Raw genomic sequence first — 22,928 nt, forward strand, 5'->3', positions numbered from 1 at the left:
GAAGACTCAGCTTTGTGGTGAATAAAAGACCTAAATATTTGTAAGAGTTTGTAACGTTAATCTCACTGTTGCCATAAAACCATCTTTCATGCACTGAGAGATCTCCTTTATGAAAAAAAACCAAAAAAACATGACATTTGTTTTGTCCAGATTTACAGAAAGATCCAATCTGTCAGTTTCCTCCCTTAAAGCATTTCCTTCCAGTGTGGACTGCACTGTGCCTGTCCTTGCCAAACGTGGTCAGGTTCTTGAACGTAATCATTTATGTACACAATGAATAAAGGCTCCGAGCAGAACGTTTTTAAACTTGAAAAGTCACCTAAACTTGTAAGTTTGCACTCCACATGTTCAGTACTTACCCTCGGAATCCATCAGGACTGAAGTCACCGTTCCCTCGAGGAATACAATTACAGATTTTTATATTGTTGTGCAACTTGGACTTCGAGCCAAAGTACACTTCTTGAAAACAATTACTATAACCAAACAAATTTAAACTATGTGGATGGAAACCTGAAGGGTGCTGAAAACATTCACAGCAAACTGTGGGTACGCCAGAAGTGGCACACTGAAGCTGAATCAGGAAGTTTAATTTGGCACGGGCGACAAATGAATTTGCATACAACGAACGTTGAGGATATATATATATGTACTCAAACAGGAAATAATTTGACTGTAAACCGGCAGTCCGATATATATTATGTTCTGGCGGGCCGCGGAAAGAGCTGAATGGGTAAGCATTGGACTAAAAGTTCAATCTGAGGGCCCTGGGTTCGACCCCGGTATCGGAACCTGGTGAATCAAAGGTAAAGATTTTTCTTGTAGATCTGTCAGTACAAGTCACAGTGAACACGGAAGCTGCAGCCCATAAACACAGAACGAACAAACCTAGATATTTCGGCCAGGCATTCTCGCAATCCTACAAACGCTTTCTCACACATTGCACTGACTGCAAAGATATAACTAAGTGTTCGGCGCTTGACAGTGAATAACTTGACAAACTGTTCACGGACGTTTCTTTTAAAAAAAAAAATTATTATTCAGACACATACGCCCACAGAATACTAAACAGGTATTTAGTATTCTGTGCATACGCCCGCGCTTCCGTGCGTGCGTGCGTGTGTGTGTGTGTGTGTGCATGCGTGCACGTATGCGTGTGACATTTAGCAATGGACACAAACTGAAACATGCTTTCTTTTTTCTTTTTTTTCGCTGCCATGTAAACGAATTCCTGACATACTCATGCTGTCAGTTTAAGTCCACCGCTAAATGTATCGGACAACAGTACTCCATGGGTTAATCAGGCTCTTGGACAAGTATGTTTCCATGTAGGTTATCTCTTAGTCTCAGGAAAGTGTCCCTTCTCTGCCAAACACATGGAATGAAACCGCTTTTAGCATGGCTTTTCCACTGTTTCTCTCCAGTCATGGAAATGGTGCGAAATAACAGCTGGTGAGTTAGATCTGGTATGGATTGAGTCATTAATAATGTACTTTTGATTTTGTGTGTGTGTGCGTGTGTGTGTGCGTGCGTGCGCGTTTGTGTGTGTGTATCAATATGTGTCATGTTGAGTCAGCAGCTTAAAAGTTTATAAAATTTGTTGCTGTTGTTGTTCTGGGTTTTTTTCCCATCCTTGTAATGATGATTTTATTCTTTCAGAGGCAAACAAATTACAATCACAAACATTTTGACATCATACACTAATCATGTAATAAATGATATATGTATTATACATTTATCAAACATCTTACTTAATCTTAATCTTAGGCACATAAGTACATGTATTGTACACACAAACACATTTCGAAGACTGACAACAACAGTTACTTCTTACCCTTGTACAACTGCACATGCATACAGTCTCTCTCCAACTGATTCTGTGTTATATCCCCTGAACATGTTCTTTTACGAAATTTGTTATATATCAACCGCAATGTCTAATACATTAATTTTGTTTTATATTAGTTTTGTCATTGTCAGCAGTCTTAACGCAGGCAAGATTCCAGTTATGATATGTATGCAGCCACCATACACTGGATCCCAGTTATGACATGTCAGCAATCTACCTATATATCATATACCAGATCCCAGCTATGACAATTGTCAGCAAACTAAACAAACACCAGGTCCAAACAATGACATATCAGCAACCTAAACATAACCACACCCCAGTCATGACAGCAATCTAAACATACCCATTTTTCAGATCAGCTCCCAATAGCTTCACACTGGTCAGCTAGGTTCATGTCAGCTTCCAATACCAAACTGTCACATCAAAACCTAGCAAAATAATGGCTAGTTCCAATATTGCTTGATGTCGACTTCCAAACACCAGAAACATGCTTCAGAAACAATGAAGCTGCACATTAAACATAACAATGGAAACCCTATTAGAATTTGAATCCTCTGAATGAGTGTTTGGAAAGCTACACATACTGTTTTGCTGTAGCTGTAAACATGGTGAAATAATCCATGAATCTCAACAACCACTCCCTCAAAATGTTCAGTCTCACTGTTCATTACACAATGTACAACACACTCTCTCTCACTAGAAGGAGTCAGCATGTGTGTGTGTGTGTGTGTGTGTGTGTGTGCGTGTGCGTGACTGTACATTTGTCATTGTGTATACATGTGTGCATGCATGTGGGTGCGTGCATGTGTGTGCAAGTGTGTGTGTGTGTGTGTGTGTGTGTGTGTGTGTGTGTGTGTGCATGCATGCATGGGTGTTTGTGTCTCTACATTACATTTGAAGATATGGAATGCACATTTTGTGACACTTATATAATTATCCATTTCACTGCTGATTAATTCAAACAGTGACCTTGCATGGTCTTCACGGTCTCACAATCTGCGCGTTTACAGTCCAGAGTGATGCTCTCTCACTTCGCCTTGTAATGAACAGGAAGTGAGGAACAGGCTGTAACGTCAGCGTCTGGCCACTTAATTGGCCCAATGAATGGGCTTAGCAGTTCAACGACGCACTTCACTCAGTGTATCCAGGACAGTCACCACAATACAGCGCTGCCACAGCGCAGTACTGTTATACTTGAGCCACCATCAGACCATGCTTATCCACCAGTTCATGCACTATAATCCTTGCATGTTATCAGTCTACCATTATATATGTGCACTTCAATCATTACATGTTACTAATAGAGCTACCAATACATGTACTAGTTACAATCATAACTTGTTACTGATGTTATCAAATTGAAATGAGTAACTGCTAATACTTATATTCAGTTGTAGTACTTGCAGTAGTAGCATCAGAAAAAAAGTATTAGTACTTCATGACACTGCTAAAAGAACTTTCTACCAGTACACTAAAACTTGGCAAACAGAATAACAACAGAAATTTAAGGTATACTGACAATATGATAGTGGCAATGATTATCATTAATTTCATCTTCATCATCATCACACCATTATCAACATCTTCATAATATTAAACTATATATATATTCAATTATCAAAACATTAACTTATATCTTAAGCTTAAAAATCAACCTATAAATATAAATCTATGCTATCCCCTCTGGCTCTCTCTCCTCCACTACCCCCTCTCCCTCACACACACGTTATACCGACACACAGACACACACGTCACACTGCCACAGAGTATGCATGCATGCATGCACACACACACACACGCACTCACGCACGCACGCACACACACACATGCGCGCGCACACACACACATGCACACACATACAGGAACACACACATACACGCGCCCACACACTCACACACACACGCACGCGCGCACACACACACACACACACACATGCACGCATACACACACACATACGTGCGCGCGCGCACACACACACAACACACACACACACACGGAGTTCTTTCCATCAGGCAACAATTTTCATGGGATGAATTTAGAGATAAAGCAAAACCTGATAACTGCAGACTAATGATGCCAACAAAAACATTTGTGTGTGTGTGTGAAATGAGTCAGACAGTGATAGACTGATAGAGATAACTCTCACACACATAGACAGAGAAGAAGATCAAAAGAAATACTCTCTCTCTCTCTCTCTCTCTCTCTCTCTCTCTCTCTCACACACACACACACACACACACAGGTAAAAAATATGTGACAGATAAACCAGACATACAAAATAAACAAGTGGGCAGATATATATAGTGTAATTAGTGGAGAAGAAGAATAGAGAAATTTTCTAAACTAGAAAGATCTAGTGTGAGATAAAGACAGACAGATGGACAGAGACAGAGACAGACTTCACAGGTTTCAACATAACAAAAAAGAAAGGATGGAAGAAACATCATAACTTAGCCATACATTGTGTGTTTTCATTGCGTTTTTGTGTGTGCACATGCTTGTTTCTGTATTGTATGTTGTACTTGCTAGTTTCTGTATGGTATGTTGTACTTGCTAGTTTCTGTATGGTATGTTGTACTTGCTAGTTTCTGTATGGTATGTTGTACTTGCTAGTTTCTGTATGGTATGTTGCACTTGCTAGTTTCTGTATTGTATGTTGTACTTGCTAGTTTCTGTATGGTATGTTGCACTTGAATGTATGTAAATTTGATGTATATTGTTTTAATTGCAAATGCCATGAGCTCTGGCAGGTTTGAGTGTTAAATATGCATTATTACTAGTATTACTTTACGTAATCATCATGCATGATTGTAATGTCCTGAGATTCCAAAGAAGAATATTCTGTGATACACTGTGTCAGAACATACATAAATACATATCTGGACTTTGATTTAAGTGCCATTATCATGTAGTATCAAAAAACAAACAAAAAACAAAAACAAACAAAACTTGCTGCAAAGTATGAATCACTGCCAAACAAATGATGAACAAAGACTTCGCAAAGTTGTGTGACCTGTGAGTTAAACTTACAAACCAAAATATTGTATTGTATTGTATTGTATTGTATTGTATTTTGATTTGTATTGTATTGCATTGCATTGTATTATAGTGTTGTACTGTAAGTACTCTATTGTATTGTAATTTTGCATTGCATTGCATTGTTATTGTATTGCATTGTATTATTGTATGGTACTGTAAGTTCTCTATTGTATTCTATTATATTGTATTGTACTGTATTACTCTTTTGTTATAACAGATTTCTGTACATGTGTGAAATTCAGGCTGCTCTCCCCATGGAAAGTGCAGCGCCACCTGCAAGTATATTTGTCTTCCTATCAAAGTGGATTATTCTACAAAATTTTGGCAGGGACACTCTTTTGTTGCCACAGGTTATTTTATGCATGCTCTGTGCATGCTACAGTTAGTACCTTGGTTTATCGTCTCGTCCCCATGACTTATGACCTGACTTTTGCAAACTCAATTGACCTGTGGCTTGAATCCGCCAACTTGTGTGACATTCAACATTATTGATTATTTTGTCACAGAACCAGTGATCCCACTTCCACCAGGAGTAAATAAATGAAAGAAACATGGCAAGTCAACTTGTCATGTTCCAACTGCCAGCTAAGATTAAGAAAGGCTTGCTTATCACTAGTCCTGATACAACACATGGCAAACCAAGCCCATAGAAACAGGTGAATCATGAAGCGGGATGTGACTTGCCATACATTATTGACAGTGACTTTCCTGGGCCTACTATTTTGGTTTGCATACAATGATAGATCCACAAAGATGAAGCTGGACAGATACACTATAATCATATAAATGATCAACAATTCATTAGTTGACTGACTGACATTCAGATAATGTCCTGTCAAATTAACGGCATTTGTATCATGACATTTTCAAATAAAAATCGATTTAAACCAAATACTGAAACATACAAACCAGCAATCCAGCCAATATCACAGATCGAAATGTTAAAGGATAAAAAAGAGCCTCATTTGAATTAGTCACATAAATTTCTAAACTAGCCAGATTGTAACTTGTATGCTAGAAAGAAAAAAAACCTGAGAGTGTATGAGGGTGCTGAAAGGGTGACAAGATGCACAGAAAATGATGGAAATTATATGAAATTCAAAGGGAAAATTAGAGACTAACCTATCAAAACAAGTAAATTCTATAAATTATCGGGTAAAGCTTATTTGCGTAGAATATTCAGCAAAATGTCATGGACCTAGAGTGAGAGAGAGAGAACAAACGAATGAACGAACGAACGAACGAATGTTTTATTCAGATAAGGCCAGAGCCCCTTACTGAAGGGGGATTCATTGATAAATAATAATTAGAAAATGACATGATACAGTAAGTAGACAATTCAGATCAACCAAAAATTGTTAACACAATATCAACCATATCACCCAAAATAGTCCACACAAATATTCAACAACATTCACGAGATAACTGTACATAGTCTCTTCAATCCTTCATATATATATATGGCTAAGTTATGCAAAGTACATTCCTGTCTTGAAGACATGAGTAAATTGAACCTAAAATTAGACGGATCTCTATAATATTTCGGTGAGAGAGAGAGAGAGAGACAGAGACAGAGACAGAGAGACAGAGAGAGAGAGAGAAGATAAGAGAAAATTCTTTATTTTTGAGGATAATAGACAAGCGCTGGTGCGCATTTTTAATAATTTTACATCCAGTCCCCGCCCTGAACAGGGTCTACACTACACAATACTACATAAAGTCATAAGCATAGTAAGATACATAGGAAAAAAAACAAAGAAAGAAAAGCATGCGCGCGCACACACACATGCACGCACACACACACACACACACACACACACACAAGCATGGTGTTAATAAAATACATGAAAAGTAAAAAGAAACATAAAGAACACACACACACACACACACACACACACAGTCTCTCTCTCTCTCTCTCACACACACACACACACACACACACACACACACACACACACACAGAGCCACATTCTTGGTATCAATAAAAATATGTATGGAAATGAACAGAAAAAAGTCACACACACACACACACACACACACACACACACACACACACACACACACACTCACTCACACACACACACACATACACACATGCGCACACACATACATACACACACATGTGTATATATAGTGCATGTTATCAAATAATACATATTACTGTAAATATGAAACAGTAATTCTAATAAAGATACATGTAGCAGTAATGGGGGGAAATGCTCTACAATCTACCAATGGGAGCTTAATTCCTTATGCATATGATGAAATAGTATATGAAAATAAAATGTCACAGGTGAATGAGAGAGAGAGAGAGAGAGAGAGAGAGAGAGAGAGAGAGTGCAGAAATATGAGAAAACAATTGATAAACTCATATCATAGAGAATAGCTGGTCAAGCCAAGAAACTGAAGAAAGACAAACACACAAAGTAACATGCATTATAATCATCTAATCAGTATTTATATATCATTATATATATACATGCATAGAAAAAAATATGAGGACTGTGTGCAAGATTATTGGTACACATGCATCAAATTAACATAGAAGCAAATATCAACTACTGTATGAATATGATTAAACTACTTTCAAGAGAAAAGAAAGAAAAGAAGTGAAGATAAAATCCAAACAGAAGTAGCATGTGTGTGTGTGTGTGTGTGTGTTTGTTTGTTTGATATCACAAACGAATAAAATAATGTAAAATAATACTTGATACAGAGTAAACAGGAGAGCAGTATAATGAGGTTTGGGAGTGGGAGGTGTCTTGGCCAACTGTACACAGCAAGTGTCAATCAGTATAAACAAGGTGGGCAGCACATTACACTGGCATTGGGTAGGAAAGGTAATGGTTTTTGGGTTTGTTTTTTTTAATTACTATTTTAAGGTAGCTGGGCAGTAGTGTTGTTTAACTATTCCTGGGAGTGAGTTCCATTGAGTGGTGCCTGAGTAAACCAAACAATTTGAATAAATCAATTCTTGGGATATATATATATATATATGTGTGTGTGTGTGTGTGTGTGTGTGTGTGTGTGTGTGTGGACTTTGGGGGGAGTCTTCGATGGATTTGAAGAAAATTTGTTTATTAATGTTCTAAAGTTTGGCACAAGCGTCCACCTCAGAGAGAGAGAGACCTCTGTTTTAACTTTTGCAGACGACACAAGTCAGACAACTCTAAACTGCACGAACTTTGGAAACCTGTTCAAAACCGTTCTTTTTCTAATGAACGCCTCATAAATCTGAAAAGTTCACTTACCAAATCACTTCCTCCGCGAGGAAGCGACGTCTTCCTCTGACATAATGCACAGATTATCAACACACAGAACACAGATCCACAGAAACACTATAAACACACACTGAAGTACTTACACGGCACGCGAGGCAGTTTCAAAAGTTTGGCAAGAGCAACCACCTCAGCTAGTGACTTCGACCTTGACTTCCGCTCGACCTCGTCTCCGGCAACGGCAGCGGGCACTCGGCTATCTCCGCTGAACACTTCGCTCTCGAAGTCACGGATCTGTTCCTCGTTGGCCGCGATGGGAAACCCGTCGTTTTCGCCTGCCACATGATGAGAGGAAAGTTGGCCATTGCAGCTACACTGAATTTATAGCTGGCTGAATTCATTGCTACTGCTTGTTGTGTGATGCTGGTTTTTTTTTCCGTCAGTGTTACTAAGCAATGATATCATTATCATAATTGATGCATATCATTATCATTGTTGTTTTTTTTGTTTTTTTTATTTTATTTTAATGTTAATGTTTATTTGTAAAAACTTCACACACACACACACACACACACACACACACACACACACACACACACTGCATCAGTGTACACACGCACACACACGTACACTGCATCAGCGTGTGTGTGTGTGTGTGTGTGTGTGTGTGCCGGGTGTACCGCTGATCCTCGTCTCCCTTATACTCTTCCCCGGGCCGGGCGCCCATAGCAGTCAGTGGCTGCTAAATGAATTTCTATAGTCTCTCAATAATGATTTAATCTCTATTTTATCAGTTGACATACAGGTCTGCAATACAGATCAGTCATTGAATATATTGACGGCCTCCGGGCGCTGAGAACCGGGAAGCCAGTGTTAATTGACAACAACAACAACGTGACAACTGACAACGACAAAAACCCGCCGTGACTAAGACTGACTCAGTGAAGAAGAAGAAATAGAAGTTCGATGAAGATCAATGATGATGATGCGTCTGATGATGTTGACGACGGACGATAAGAATATCAGTAAATACGTAACATTGACCTTCAGAACACTGAAAAGTATTGTCATGAACAGAACCACCGAGCTTAATTCGCTTTCTTAACAATAGCGGCACTCATCAAATACTAAGTAACTGACGCACATCATCGACTCGGAGTATGAAGTAACACATTTTATTGGACACTGCCAGCCACCGTCACGGCTGAAGTACCGTGACCACTTAGGCAAAAATCAGCTCTCTTCTTAAAAAGAGAACCAGAACTGAGTGGACAGAACTGAAAAATAATAACTTGACTGAATGATCAGTCATGCTCACCACGTCATGTTCTTCTTTATACTGAATATCTTTAGTACCGACTGACAATTCAAAATTATACACAGGTAGACAAAGAATCAAGAACGTTACAGTTAAAAACTGTTAAAGGTATCATATCATAGCCTTTTACGGCCTTCACGGCAGTGAATTCACATCCGGTTGAGTATGACATGGTGCGGGGCCCATCCTTTCCTCAAGTTCTGCCGTTTTAACTTTCCCCAACCAAAGAGGGGGAGAATGAGACTGAGACGAGAGAGAGAGAGAGAGAGACACTGAGAGATGACAGAGAAATATAGAGAAATAGAGAGACAGCAACAAAGAGAGAGAGAGAGAGAGTTTTCAGTTTCAGTAGCTCAAGGAGGCGTCACTGCGTTCGGACAAATCCATATACGCTACACCACATCTGCCAAGCAGATGCCTGACCAGCAGCGTAACCCAACGCGCTTAGTCAGGCCTTGAGAAAAGGTGAACAAATAAAAGATAAGCGTACATAAATAAGCAAATAAATAAATAAATAAATAAATAGATAATTACAATATAAAAAAGGTAGTAGTAGTAGTAGTAATAATAATAATAATAATAAATAAATAAATAAATAAAAAAGACAACAATGATGATAAATAAGCAAATAAATGTAAAACATGAAGACACACATTCACACATACACCCACACATGCATAAGAGATGTGCACCAAACATGCAGTTTCACAGATATGAAAGCACAGTCAAATACACATAAACGTACATGAGCCCCAACACTCACACACACACACACACACACACACACACACACATTACCCTGCACCTCCTCTACCCCCTCCTCCACACACTCATTTCTAGAACATGCAGTTTCACAGATATGAAAGCACAGTCAAATACACATAAACGTACATGAGCCCCAACACACACACACACGCACACACAGATGAACACTTACTTGTACAAGCACACACACATACGTCGATATCCCCCACCCCCAACCCCACACACATATATATACAAAGATATATATATATACACACCCGCACATTCCAATATCCTGTTGCTCCCACAGTGTAGGCATGCATACACTTACATACCTCATCCTCTACCCACCCCCTTCCCCCCGCACCCCCATCTCCCCCTCACACACACACACACACACACACATACGCACGTGCACAGAACTCTCCTAACACTTGTGTACACTTAGACCCTCGCGCACACATACACACAAACATACATACACACAAACACGCACATACAGTTTCAGTTTCAGTAGCTCAAGGAGGCGTCACTGCGTTCGGACAAAACCATATACGCTACACCACATCTGCCAAGCAGATGCCTGACCAGCAGCGTAACCCAACGCGCTTAGTCAGGCCTTGAGAAAAAAAAAAAGGGGGGGGGGGAATAAATAATAGATAAGCTTACATAAATAAATAAATAATAATTATAATATAGAAAAAGGTAGTAGTAGTAATAATAATAAAAGAAAAAAAGACAAAAAAGACAACAATGATGATAAATAAGCAAATAAATGTAAAACATGAAGACACACATTCACACATACACCCACACATGCATAACAGATATGCACCAAACATGCAGTTTCAAAGATATGAAAGCACAGTCAAATACATATAAACGTACATGAGCTCCAACACACACACACACACACACACACACACATTACCCTGCACCTCCACTACCCCCCTCCTCCACACACTCATTTCTAGGCTACGTCAGTATCGCAGCTTCCACGGCACACACACACACACACACACACACACACACACTCACAGAGATGAACACTTACTTGTACAAGCACACACACATACGCCCATATCTCCCACCCCCAACCCCACACACATATATACAAAGATATATATATATACGTTCCAATATCCTGTTGCTCCCACAGTGTAGGCATGCATACACTCACATACCTCATCCTCTACCCCAACTCCCCCTCCGCACCCCCACCTCCCCTCACACACACACACACGCGCGCGCGCGCGCGCGCGCCACGTGCACAGAACTCTCCTGGCATTTGTGTACACTTACACTCTCTCGCATGCACAAACGCACTCAAAAGCACAGACCCACACATACACACACATACACACACGCACAGAGGCTGCCACTGATTGGCCGCAAGAGGGATGGGAAAAGATCTCTATGCCAAGAACGTGGCGTCTAGTGTGTTGCTCAGTCTATTGTATTTGGAAAGGCCCACAGAGACTCTGTTCCGTTTTGAAGAAATTTGCGCAATGTTGGTTTGGAAATGATGCCGATATTTGTTTGATTTGCAAAGCATCGTGCTCTACCTTTCATGTTACACTTGCGGCCGCTCCCTCTCTCTGCTTTTATTTCTTTGAGGCGATTGATGGTGTGATGGCCTTGTACCTGTTCTTTTTGATATTCTTTGACTTTTCTGAGGATTTCCGATTTTCCTAGATGTAGGCCGCTCGTTGGTGTTGCGTTACCAGCGAGTCTGTCAGCTCGCTCATTTCCCTTAACACCTGCATGTCCCGGGCAATATGACCATGTGAGTTTTTTAATCTGAAAGTTGCGCATTGCCTTGTGCCACTCTGGGCTTCCCATTCCGTTTTCAATTTTCTGTATGAGGTTCATTGAGTCGGTTAGAATCATGGCATGTTGGTTTCCGGGCGTATGGATGGACGATAGCCACTGGAGGGCATGTGTCGCAGCTTCAACTTCCATCGTTAGGCTGGAGGTTGTGACTTTGTAGGCAGCATTCTCTTCCCAAATTGTTTTTCCATTTTGTTTCGCAGTGAATCCCCAACCAGATTGGTCTTTGGTGACTGAGCCATCTGTGTATATGATGATGTCCTCTTCTTTACTGTTTTCTTCTATGAGTAGCTTCAATTCCGCATCAGTTTTGCCCTCTGGCCATTCCCGACAATGTCTTCCTAGAGTGGGTGAAATGGCTGTGTTGAATAGATGGTTGAGGTTTTCGGGGTTTTTCTCCCATTCTTTTGTTTCTTTCAGGTCTTGTAGTCGGCATACTAGCTGGATTGTGTCTTCTGCTTGCCCCATCCATGATCTTCCTCGTCCTAGACGGCTGCCTTTTGGTTCTTTGACTGCGTCATGCAGTGGGTTTTGAGGGTTTTCTAATGCTTTGAAGTAGGTCTTGACCTGTTCTAACTTGTTTCTGGCCTGCACTGAAGGAAGGTCAAGCAGGTATCGCATGGTTTCTGTGGGCGTGTCTTTTGTTGTTCCATGGATCAGCCTCATAGCTTCATTTTGTACTCTTTCTAATTTTAGGAGGTTGCTTTGAGACGGTGTTGTTAGCCCAAGTCCATAGTCGATCACAATGAGGACGAGTGATTGGTATAGCAGGAAGAGGTGGCGTTGTTCAATACCTTTGGTTGCCATTGCAGGGTTCGTCACTAACGGGAGCGCTGAGCGGAACGCTCTGAAAAAACAAATTGCGCTCTGGAAAATTCCTTGACTCAGAGCGCTTGCGCTCTTGATTTTGAAAAGACATAAGCATACACTACTGTATCTAAATTGTTATTCCATTGTCCATCACAAACAAGAGTCAAAAGCGCGATCGTTTTGCATTTACCGAAGTTTGAAAGCCGTCTGTTTACGTTTTGTTAGTTCAACCGGAAGTAGGCCTAGTGAATCAGGGAAGGCTATGCAAAAGAGCGCTCTTCAGACTTGAAGAGTAGAAAAGTGGAGCACACGATCGATTTCGCGGACGTGCAAAATCAAAATGAATTTATGTTTGAGACTTGTTGCTCTATGTTTTTAGTGTGCGCTCTTAGTTTTCAGTTTGCGCTCATCAAAATTCTGAAACTAGAGCGCAGGCGCTCATGTGAAAAAATGTTAATGACGAACCCTGCATTGCTTTTAAGACTGAAAGGCCCTTTTTGCATTTGAGAACAGTATTTTCCGTATGTTTTCTGAAGGTCAGCATCCTGTCGAAGTGTATTCCTAGGTAGCGTAGGCATTCAGTTTTCTCGATTTGAATCCCATCGAATGACACAGAAGGTGGTGATTTGCTCGCGGTTTTGTTGTTGAGGGTGCACAGCAACGTTTGGGCTTTCGCTGGATTGATGGCAGATCCTGTGTCTTTGCACCATTGAGCAATATTGTTTAGTTGTTTCTGGACGGCTTTAGTTCTTTCCTGAGCATCTTTCGAAGTTTTGAAGACCAGGCCATCATCCGCAAGAGTAAGCACCCGAGCTATTCCATTGTTGTTTAAGTCTGCAAGACCCTTCGTGTAGACATTGTAGAGGACAGGAGAGAGCGGAGACCCTTGTGGCAGTCCCATGGATAGTTTAGAAGGTGCAGACATCCAATCTCCGAGGCGTAGGACGACGGTTCTTTCCTGAAGCGCTGCTGCTATCCATATTGTCAGCGTCAAACTTACTCCATACCTTAGTAGCAGCTCCATGAGGTGCGCAAACTGGACTTTATTGTAGGCATCTTCAAGGTCGATTGCTACTGCTAGTGTTTCTTCTTTTCTTTGAAATCCTTCATACACCTCATATGCAAAAGCAGCTGCATTTTCCCATGTGGACTTGCCTGTTCTGTAACCACCTTGATTTGAAGGGAGAATGTGCCTGTGTTCAAGATCCCTTGCAAGTTTCCTGGCTATCATGCGTTCCATGAGCTTTCCAGCAATGTTTTGCATGGTTAGGATCCGGTAGCCGCTTACCTGACGATGGTCCTTTCCTGGTTTTGGTATGGGTTTTAAGAAGCTGTGTGTCCAGTCCTCCGGCACATATCCATTGTGGAAAATGTTTTGATATAGATTGAAAAGTTTGCTTCTTTCTTCTTCCGATAGCTCCTTGATGTCTGAGTAGCGAACTTTGTCTGGGCCAGGAGCCGATTCTTTCTTGCATTTAGCTATTGCTTCGTTTAGATCATCTATTGTCAAGTCATCATCGGGTCCAGTCTGCATAAGGGTTTGGTTTAACTCCTCAACATATTTCTTTTTCTCATCTAAGTTTCTTTGATTTAGTCAGTCAAATGATTGGCACCATGTCAGAAACTACTGTACTCCTATTCTGCCAATTTTAGTCAATCAAATGATTCCTATTCTGCCAATTTTAGTCAGTCAAATGATTGACACCATGTCAGAAACTACTGTAATCCTATTCTGTCAATTTTAGTCAGTCAAATGATTGGCACCATGTCAGAAACTACTGTAATCCTATTCTGCCAATTTTAGTCAGTCAAATGATTGGCACCATGTCAGAAACTACTGTAATCCTATTCTGCCAATTTTAGTCAGTCAAATGATTGGCACCATGTCAGAAACTACTGTACTCCTATTCTGCCAATTTTAGTCTGTCAAATGATTGGCACCATGTCAGAAACTACTGTACTCCTATTCTGCCAATTTTAGTCTGTCAAATGATTGGCACCATGTCAGAAACTACTGTAATCCTATTCTGCCAATTTTAGTCAGTCAAATGATTGGCACCAGGGGTTGCATGAGCTAAGTTGGCTTATCGTTAAGAATGTTCCTGACTCCACGGTAAATCAATCCATATACTTAAGAACATTCTTAACTATCGCTGCTAAGTTCGGCTCATGCAACCCACCCTTGATCACTGCAAACGGATGTTCGTTCCACTTAGCGACTGAACAGACTACAAGTAATGTTTCAGACACAGTCGTGCAGGAAGTGAGCGATGCAGTGAAAATGAACACACGGCGTAAATCACTGAGTGCAGTCTTCTTCCAGTGCCTGATCAGTCTATAACGAGGTCCAAGTCCCAAGTACAATTCAGCTGCGTCGATTCTACCAGTCCTCACTCAATTAAGCGTTAGGGTTTTCCTCAGACCGAATACTTCCTGTTTTTCAGATCAGGTACGATCGACTCAGAAACGTGTCACAGCTCTCTCTCTCTCTCTCCACACACATAGTACATATGCATTATATATATATATATATATATATATATATATATATATATATATATATGCGTGTGTGTGTGTGTGTGTGTGTGTGTGTGTGTGTGTGTGTGTGTTTGTGTGTAGGAAAGGGAAATATTCGGAAAGCAGAAACAAAATAAAATATAAAATAAAATAAGAACTTTGCCCATGTCTGAGTTCAAACAAACTGTGACGATCCGAACAGCCGGCCGCGCTTTTCAATGGCATAAAAGAAGCCAGGTTTGATTTTTTTTTTTTTACATTATTATTATCATCATTATTATTATTATCATCAGCACTGATTATTATCATCACTGATTATTATCATTATTATTCTATAACGCTGCTATAACATTTACAAAGTATACAGTCAACTAATTCGGTTTCCAAAACATACGGTGCCTTAGTCTCAAAAGAGTAACGCACCGTCCTTGTTTGAACGTACAAATAAAACAAACAAACAAACAAAACAAAAAAAGAATTATGTCCCTTTGTCTTACAAAGAAGAGCGTACCATACTTATTCTTTAACATTTTACTTCTGTTCACCTCACTCGAGTGAGTGGTGGCCGAGTGGTAACGTGTCCGCCTAGGAAATGAGAGAATTCGCCAGTATCAGTCTTTTCCCCCTCCTCATGAGAAGTGGTCTGGACGCTAGTCATCAGTTCCAGTCAGATAAGACGATAAATTGCTGTCCCGTGTGTAGTATACACTTAGCGCACGTGAAAGAACTCGTGTGTGTGTGTGTGTGTGTGTGTGTGCCGTGGAAGCTGCGATACTGACGTAGCCTAGATATGAGTGTGTGGAGGAGGGGGGTAGAGGGGGTGCAGGGTAATGTGTGTGTGTGTGTTGGGGCTCATGTACGTTTATGTGTATTTGACTGTGCTTTCATATCTGTGAAACTGCATGTTTGGTGCATATCTGTTATGCATATGTGTGTGTATGTGTGAATGTGTGCCTGCATTAAATTTTTTAAATATTTTTTAATACATTTATTTGCTTATTTATCATCATTGTTGTCTTATTTATTTATTTTATTTATTTATTTATTATTATTATTATCATCATCATCTTCATTTATTTATTTATTTATTTTATTTTATTTTTTTGTACGCTTATAGTTGACTTCATCAAGTTTTTGCGCCTTATACATATTATTATTATTAGTAGTAGTTCTTCAAGTTCTCTCTCTCTCTCTCTCTCTCTCTCTCTCTCTCTCAAGGCCTGACGAAGCGCGTTGGGTAACGCTGCTGCCGGTCAGGCATCCGTCTGCTTGGCAGATGTGGTGTAGCGTATATGGATTTGTCCGAACGCAGTGACGCCTCCTTGAGCTACTGAAACTGAAACTGAAAGAACTCACGTCAACAAAAGAGCTGTCCCCGATAAAACACTGAAGAATAAAATTTCACTTCAATACGAAAGGCTTCGTCGTGCTTTCATGGTAAGGGGCGCAACTGTGCCCAGCCAGAGCTGTGGCCAGGAAGAGTTATTTTCCCGTGCACTAATTGATTGTTGCCTTTCAACCTCATTTTCTCCTCCGCAATTCGTTTTTTTGTTTGTTTGTTTGTTTGTTTTTTTGTTTTGTTTGTTTGTTTGTTGTTGTTTTTTCCCAGAAGCTGACGTTTTTATTCTTCATGAAGTACCGATCACACACAATTCCTAATCAATCAGCTTGAATAAGACCAACCCCTCTCTTTGTCTCTCGTTTATTTATCTGTCTTGTAAAAAGTTTAGTCAGTCACGGTGTTTTTTTATTTTTATTTTTTATTTTTTTTATAAACATTTTTTTAATTCCATTTTGATAGGATGACATTTTACAACAACAACAGCATCTTAATGGACATTTATAAAGAAGAAAAAACAAACAAAGAACAAAACAAAAAACAAACAAACAAACAACAACAAACACCATAAATACTCTGATAGAAACAGCCAAGCAGCTGGATTATACACTGGTTGGTTATCATCGTGGAGTATTATCATTCATTTCTTAAGATCTTACACAAGCTGTCAAGGAATACAAACTGTCAAGTATCTTAGAACACGTTCACAGCAAGTGAACACCTCAATCATTTCTTATGAATATCAATAAAAAGAAAATAAATATGGGTGGTTAATTTTCGTTAATCATGAACAGGTTACTAATCATTTGTGATCAATAATTTGTAAGGCAGTCATCTGGCAGAGAAAATGGTATGGTTAAAGTTAATATATGCATTATATTCTTCAATTCTATATCGAGTTTTTAATTTGTTAAAAAAACACTGATATTTGTCGAAAGCTGTCCTCAATTTTACATAAATATAAGTAATACTTTGCAAACATTATTGTAAAACACAAAACAGCATCAGTTGTTATTGTCACATCATGTCCAAATAGCACAAGTGATTCTGTTAATTTTAAATTTCCTGCGTTTACACATCTCTCTTTTATCAAGTCCGTTAAAGCGTTCCAAAACATTTGCACATAATTACATTTCCAAAAAGCATGATCAATACTGTCTTTGTGTTCTCTACAAAAACTACAGTTGTTATTATCCGAAACACCAATTTCTTTGAAAACAATTTTTGCACATAAACATCGGTGTATTATTTTCAGCTGAAACCATTTCAGCTTTACAACAACTATCTTGTGCACATGCATAAAACAAGATTTCCAGTTATGATGCATCAAAAGCTTTAAGTCCCATTTCTCATAACATTTTGGTTTCATATCATTTTCAACCAACACATCATAATATGGTCTTGAGCCTTTAGAAACAGAAAACAAGTGTTTGAAGCAGAGCGAAGTATTTGTGTGTCTGTTGCTATCCACATGAATATTATGCTTTTTAACTAATTCGTTTATTGTTGATTTATATCCAGCATAAGTAAGGAAATCAATGTGCAAATCATATTTTTCTTTGAAGCGTACATATGAAAGAACTTTACCATCATCATCAAGAAACTGTGCAAGACAATACACATCATGATTACTGAGCAGTCTGGATATAATACCCTTTTTATCAATTTGAACACGATTATTATAACACAATGGCTCAGCAAGCAGTTCCGCTGAGTTTTTTGGTTCACATTTATAAAGAAAATCTTATAACTTTCAAACACATTTGTCCAGAACTGGTTATATTTGGTAAAATTTAAGATAAACTCTGGACTATATTTATCAATAGCTGGCCATTGGGGGAAGTTACACAACAAAAGATGCTTCCACTTGTGATTTGATTTTTCAGCTTTACGAATCCAGGAAAGGCCAACAATTTAACATCAGGAAGACCGATGCCACCATTTTTTTTTACACTTTTATGAGCAGTTTTACGGCTAATTTTATCTGGTTTATTGTTCCAAACAAACTTATAACAAATATGTTGACATGTATTTAAAAATGTATCTGGTGGGTTTGGCAAAAGCAACCACAGATGAGTCAGTTTGAAAAGAATAACAGATTTCAGAGACCTGACCATTCACAATCACACATGACTTAATATTTGTGTAAAATACACTAATCCATCTACACATATTTCCTTTGAACCCAAATGCCTTTAACACTTTAAACATGAAATCCCAGTTTATTGAGTCAAAAGCCTTTTCGAAATCTATGTTCAGTAATAAACCAGGTAAATTATGTTTATCTAAGTAAGCTATGGTATATATCGACCTCAAATTATCTCCAGTGTATCTATTTCTAATAAACCCTGTTTGATCTTCATTAATAATGTTAGGTAATACTGGTTTCAAACGGTTAGCAATACAAGATGACCCAATTTTATAGACTACATTTAAAAGAGAGATGGGTCTCCAATTTTTCAAATATTGTCTTGGCTTATCACCTTTGGGGATACACGTAATCACTCCTTCCTTTCGCACGGAATACATTTCTCCTTTCCTGAAACTAGCATTTAGTGCCCTAACAACAAATATTCCTATTTTCTTCCAAAAGACTTAAAAAAATTCTGCACTAAAGCCATCTGTACTTGGACTCTTATTATTTTTCATATTTCTAAGAACTTGTGCCGCTTCCTCCATTGTAATCATACCCTCTAAATCACTTGCTTCTGACTCATTCAAACATGGAATATAATTCACAAAATTTTCAATTTCACAATGTTCCACCCCAACATTCACATATAAAGATCTATAAAAAAAAATTATGTACTTCATTTAAGATATCCTTTTGATTTGTTAGAACATTGTCGTATTGATCAATAATTCTGGCTATGTGTTTACTAACATAATGACGTTTTTCTAAATTACAAAAATATTTACTAACTTTCTCTCCCTCAGCTATCCATCTAGCTCTAGACCTTAATAATACCCCTTCCATCCGCTTCTCTCGAATATCTTGTAATTGTTTTTGTTTAATTTCTAGAACTCTAATATCTTCTTTATTTTTATTTTGATATTTATCTAAGTTACAGATGTCTCCTTCTAACTGTCTTTCTTCTATCATTTTTTTCTTTTTCATTGAAGCATAAGAAATTGTTCTCGGTCGTATTTTCATTAAAAGGAAGTCAAGAAAAATGTCATCAGGAACAGAGAACACCAGTTCATCATCCGGTGTGTCATCAGAATACATATTAATAGCATTTTCTTTTTTAACATTATTTATTTCCATATTTATTTCATCCACATATGCTCTATCCTTTAGAAGAGATGTATTTAATTTCCAAAACGTATTGCGTTTTACATTCTCACTGAATTTAAGTTTCAGCGAAATGGCTGAATGATCTGTTCTGTACCCATATTCTATGTCTGCATCATCTATCAAGGATACTACAGTGTCTGAGATCAAAAAGAAATCTAATCTAGCCTGTTGGAAAGGATTAGTTCTTCTCCAAGTGTAACGAGGGCAGTCTGGGTTTAATTCACGCCAGATGTCATTCAGATCTAAATTTTCTATCATGTTTTCAACGACTACTTTTGCTTTAGAATTATTTACATGTTTATAATTATGGTAATCTATTGTTGGGTTAAGAACTAAATTGAAATCCCCAGCTATTATATCATTCTCTACATTATTTTCACTTATTTTTTGTTTTAAATTCACATAAAAATCAGGTTCATCTTTATTTGGTCCATATACATTAACAAAGAGGAAGTTAATTTTTTGTATCTCAACAAGTAGAATAATGAAATTCCCTGAACTATCAGTTATTGTCCGTTTCACTTTAAATTAGAAATTATTGTTAAACATTATTGCGACCCCTCTTGCATTCGATGTGTAGCTTGAAAAATAGCAAGTATATCCCCATTCTGCTGAAACATATTTCTCCATCTTTTCTTCAGAATGCGTATCCTGTAAAAAATAAATAGAGTATTTCCTATTTCTCAAGTAATGGAAAATATCACGTCTTTTGTGTGAACTATTCAGACCTTGACAATTAACTGATACAATGGATATATTACCATTCATGTTTGTCCATAAAGAAGTATGACAAATATATGCATCCAACCCAACGAAAGAAATTATCCAAATACACCATGCTTGTCAGTACAAACCCCAAAATACACATGGACATGTTTGTACAGATAACATGAAAAGTCTTTGAAGTTGTGAAAATTGTACTTATATACTTATATATATGGTTGAAAGACTCCAAAACATAGTACATATATCTATGAAAACAGTGACAATAATAATATATTTTTTAAAAGCAAGCAAAATAATCTGGACTGTCGCTCGCGAGCGGAAGTACAGTCCCTATGGCTCCTTTTGTCTTATAAATCATATACCTGGACTCTAAACTGATTGTGTGTGTGTGTGTGTGTGTGTGTGTGTGTGTGCGCGTGCGTGTGCGTGCACGTGTGTGTCCGCGCGCGCGTGTGCGAGCGTATGCGCGTGCGCGCGTGTGTGTGTGTGTGTGTGTGTGTGCGCGTGCACATGCGTGTCTGTGCTGGTGTATGTGGAGAGAGAGAGAGAGAGCGAGAGCGCAGAGCAAGACAAGGAATAACAATTTCTCAGCAAAACACAAACCTTTTCTATCCAATACTCATTCATCTGCGTGCAGTACATGAATAGCTGTCATCCGTCCATGCGGTAATTTTAGACACAGAATGTGCACGTGTCTACTGGGAAAAAACGACCATGCATTTTGTAACTGATGATCGGTCACCTCCCTCAACACTATATAACCACATCAGTACATTTCACGACTTCTATTTTCAGCAAATCCAACACTCCCTCACCCCCCCCCCCCCCCCCCAAAAAAAAAAAAAAGACAAGCGAACAAACAATAAAGACAACAAAAACAAAGTGAAACAAACACACAAACAAACAACAACAAAAAACCCCCCGAGAATTCAATCCCACAATCAATCATGGGACAATCAATCCACACTTGACGCTAACATCACTTTCGCTTCCTCACATCCCTTTCACCACCTCAAAACTTTAATGTCGTGGATTCAATGATACAATAGACCCGAGTTCAGTTATATGAAACCAAAGGACTCACATAGATTAACGGTCAATGACTTAGGCAATCAAAGTTAAGTCTACATAAAATAAAGCATATTTGACATATCTAACAAACAAGCAAATGGAAAAGTCATTTGTAGCAAAACACAAATAAATGCTTGTTCTTTAAGCAAGCGTGCTTCGTTCAACAGAGTACATTTCGACAGAAAAAAAAATCAGTTTTAGCAGCAGCTCACAAGCAAACGTATTTTCCATCTGAAAGCACACTGAGCCAGGTACAATAAATGACTCACATTTTTTTTCCACTCCATGTTTTGATATGAATCCATGTTGTGCAAGTGTTTTGGAACAAAAGTAAGTTATGTGTGCGCGTGTGTGTCAGGGTGTTTTATTATTCCGAACCTTCTCCGGTACCTTGAAGTATGATTATCATTGCTGCAATTGCTGTTATTGATGTTGTCGTTGATCTCTAATCTTCCTTCTTATTGCTGTTGCTGATGCTGTTGATATTATCAGCATCGTGTTCATCATCATCATCACATACATGATGATGACCATCATCATCGTCGTCAGTCGTTATCATCATCACTGATCATCATCATCACCATCATTATCATCATTATTATCATTATGATTATTATCATGTTATCATTATCACTATTATAATTATTATCATTGTTATTATTATTAGATGGATACTTATACAGCGCCTGGCCTCATTCAGAGTCAAGCTGTAATCGCTTTACAAATGAACACGAAAATTAATCATTTCCGTTCGTAACATGCTGCCTATACTTGGGTAGAACCAACCGAATACTATTTTTGGGGCACCCATACATTCGTTTATTGTGTCATTCAGTAAGGTTTAACACACACACACACACACACACACACACACACACACACACACCATTTCACGTGAAGGACCATTTGTTTATTACCACGCCACATCGTGAGCTGGCAGACATACTTCTTTTTCAGGGGTGTGCATGTATGTACCCACCGAACGCTGACATGGGTTATAGGATCTTTAACACGCATATCTGATCTTCTGTGAGCATATACACACGAAGGGGATTCAGGCATTAGCAGGGCTACAGATGAAGTGTTGACGGGCTGTTGGTGTTGCTGTTGATGGTGTTATCATCATCATCATCATCATCATTATTATTGTTGCTGTTGTTGTTTTTATT

At 38.7% G+C, this 22,928-nt stretch overlaps 1 protein-coding gene across 2 annotated transcripts in view; it reads right to left on the bottom strand.

Moving 5' to 3' along the window:
- LOC143284778 (uncharacterized) overlaps positions 1-22,928 on the bottom strand; it is a 259,607-nt gene that overhangs the window by 102,512 nt on the left and 134,167 nt on the right. For both annotated transcript variants that reach the window (XM_076591773.1, XM_076591774.1), the window contains one exon: positions 8,253-8,441. In XM_076591773.1, coding sequence (XP_076447888.1) covers positions 8,253-8,441 — 189 coding nt within the window. The remainder of the gene's footprint in view (positions 1-8,252; positions 8,442-22,928) is intronic.

Source organism: Babylonia areolata, chromosome 8 (assembly GCF_041734735.1).
Source record: "Babylonia areolata isolate BAREFJ2019XMU chromosome 8, ASM4173473v1, whole genome shotgun sequence".
Classification (NCBI taxonomy): Eukaryota; Metazoa; Mollusca; class Gastropoda; order Neogastropoda; family Buccinidae; genus Babylonia; species Babylonia areolata.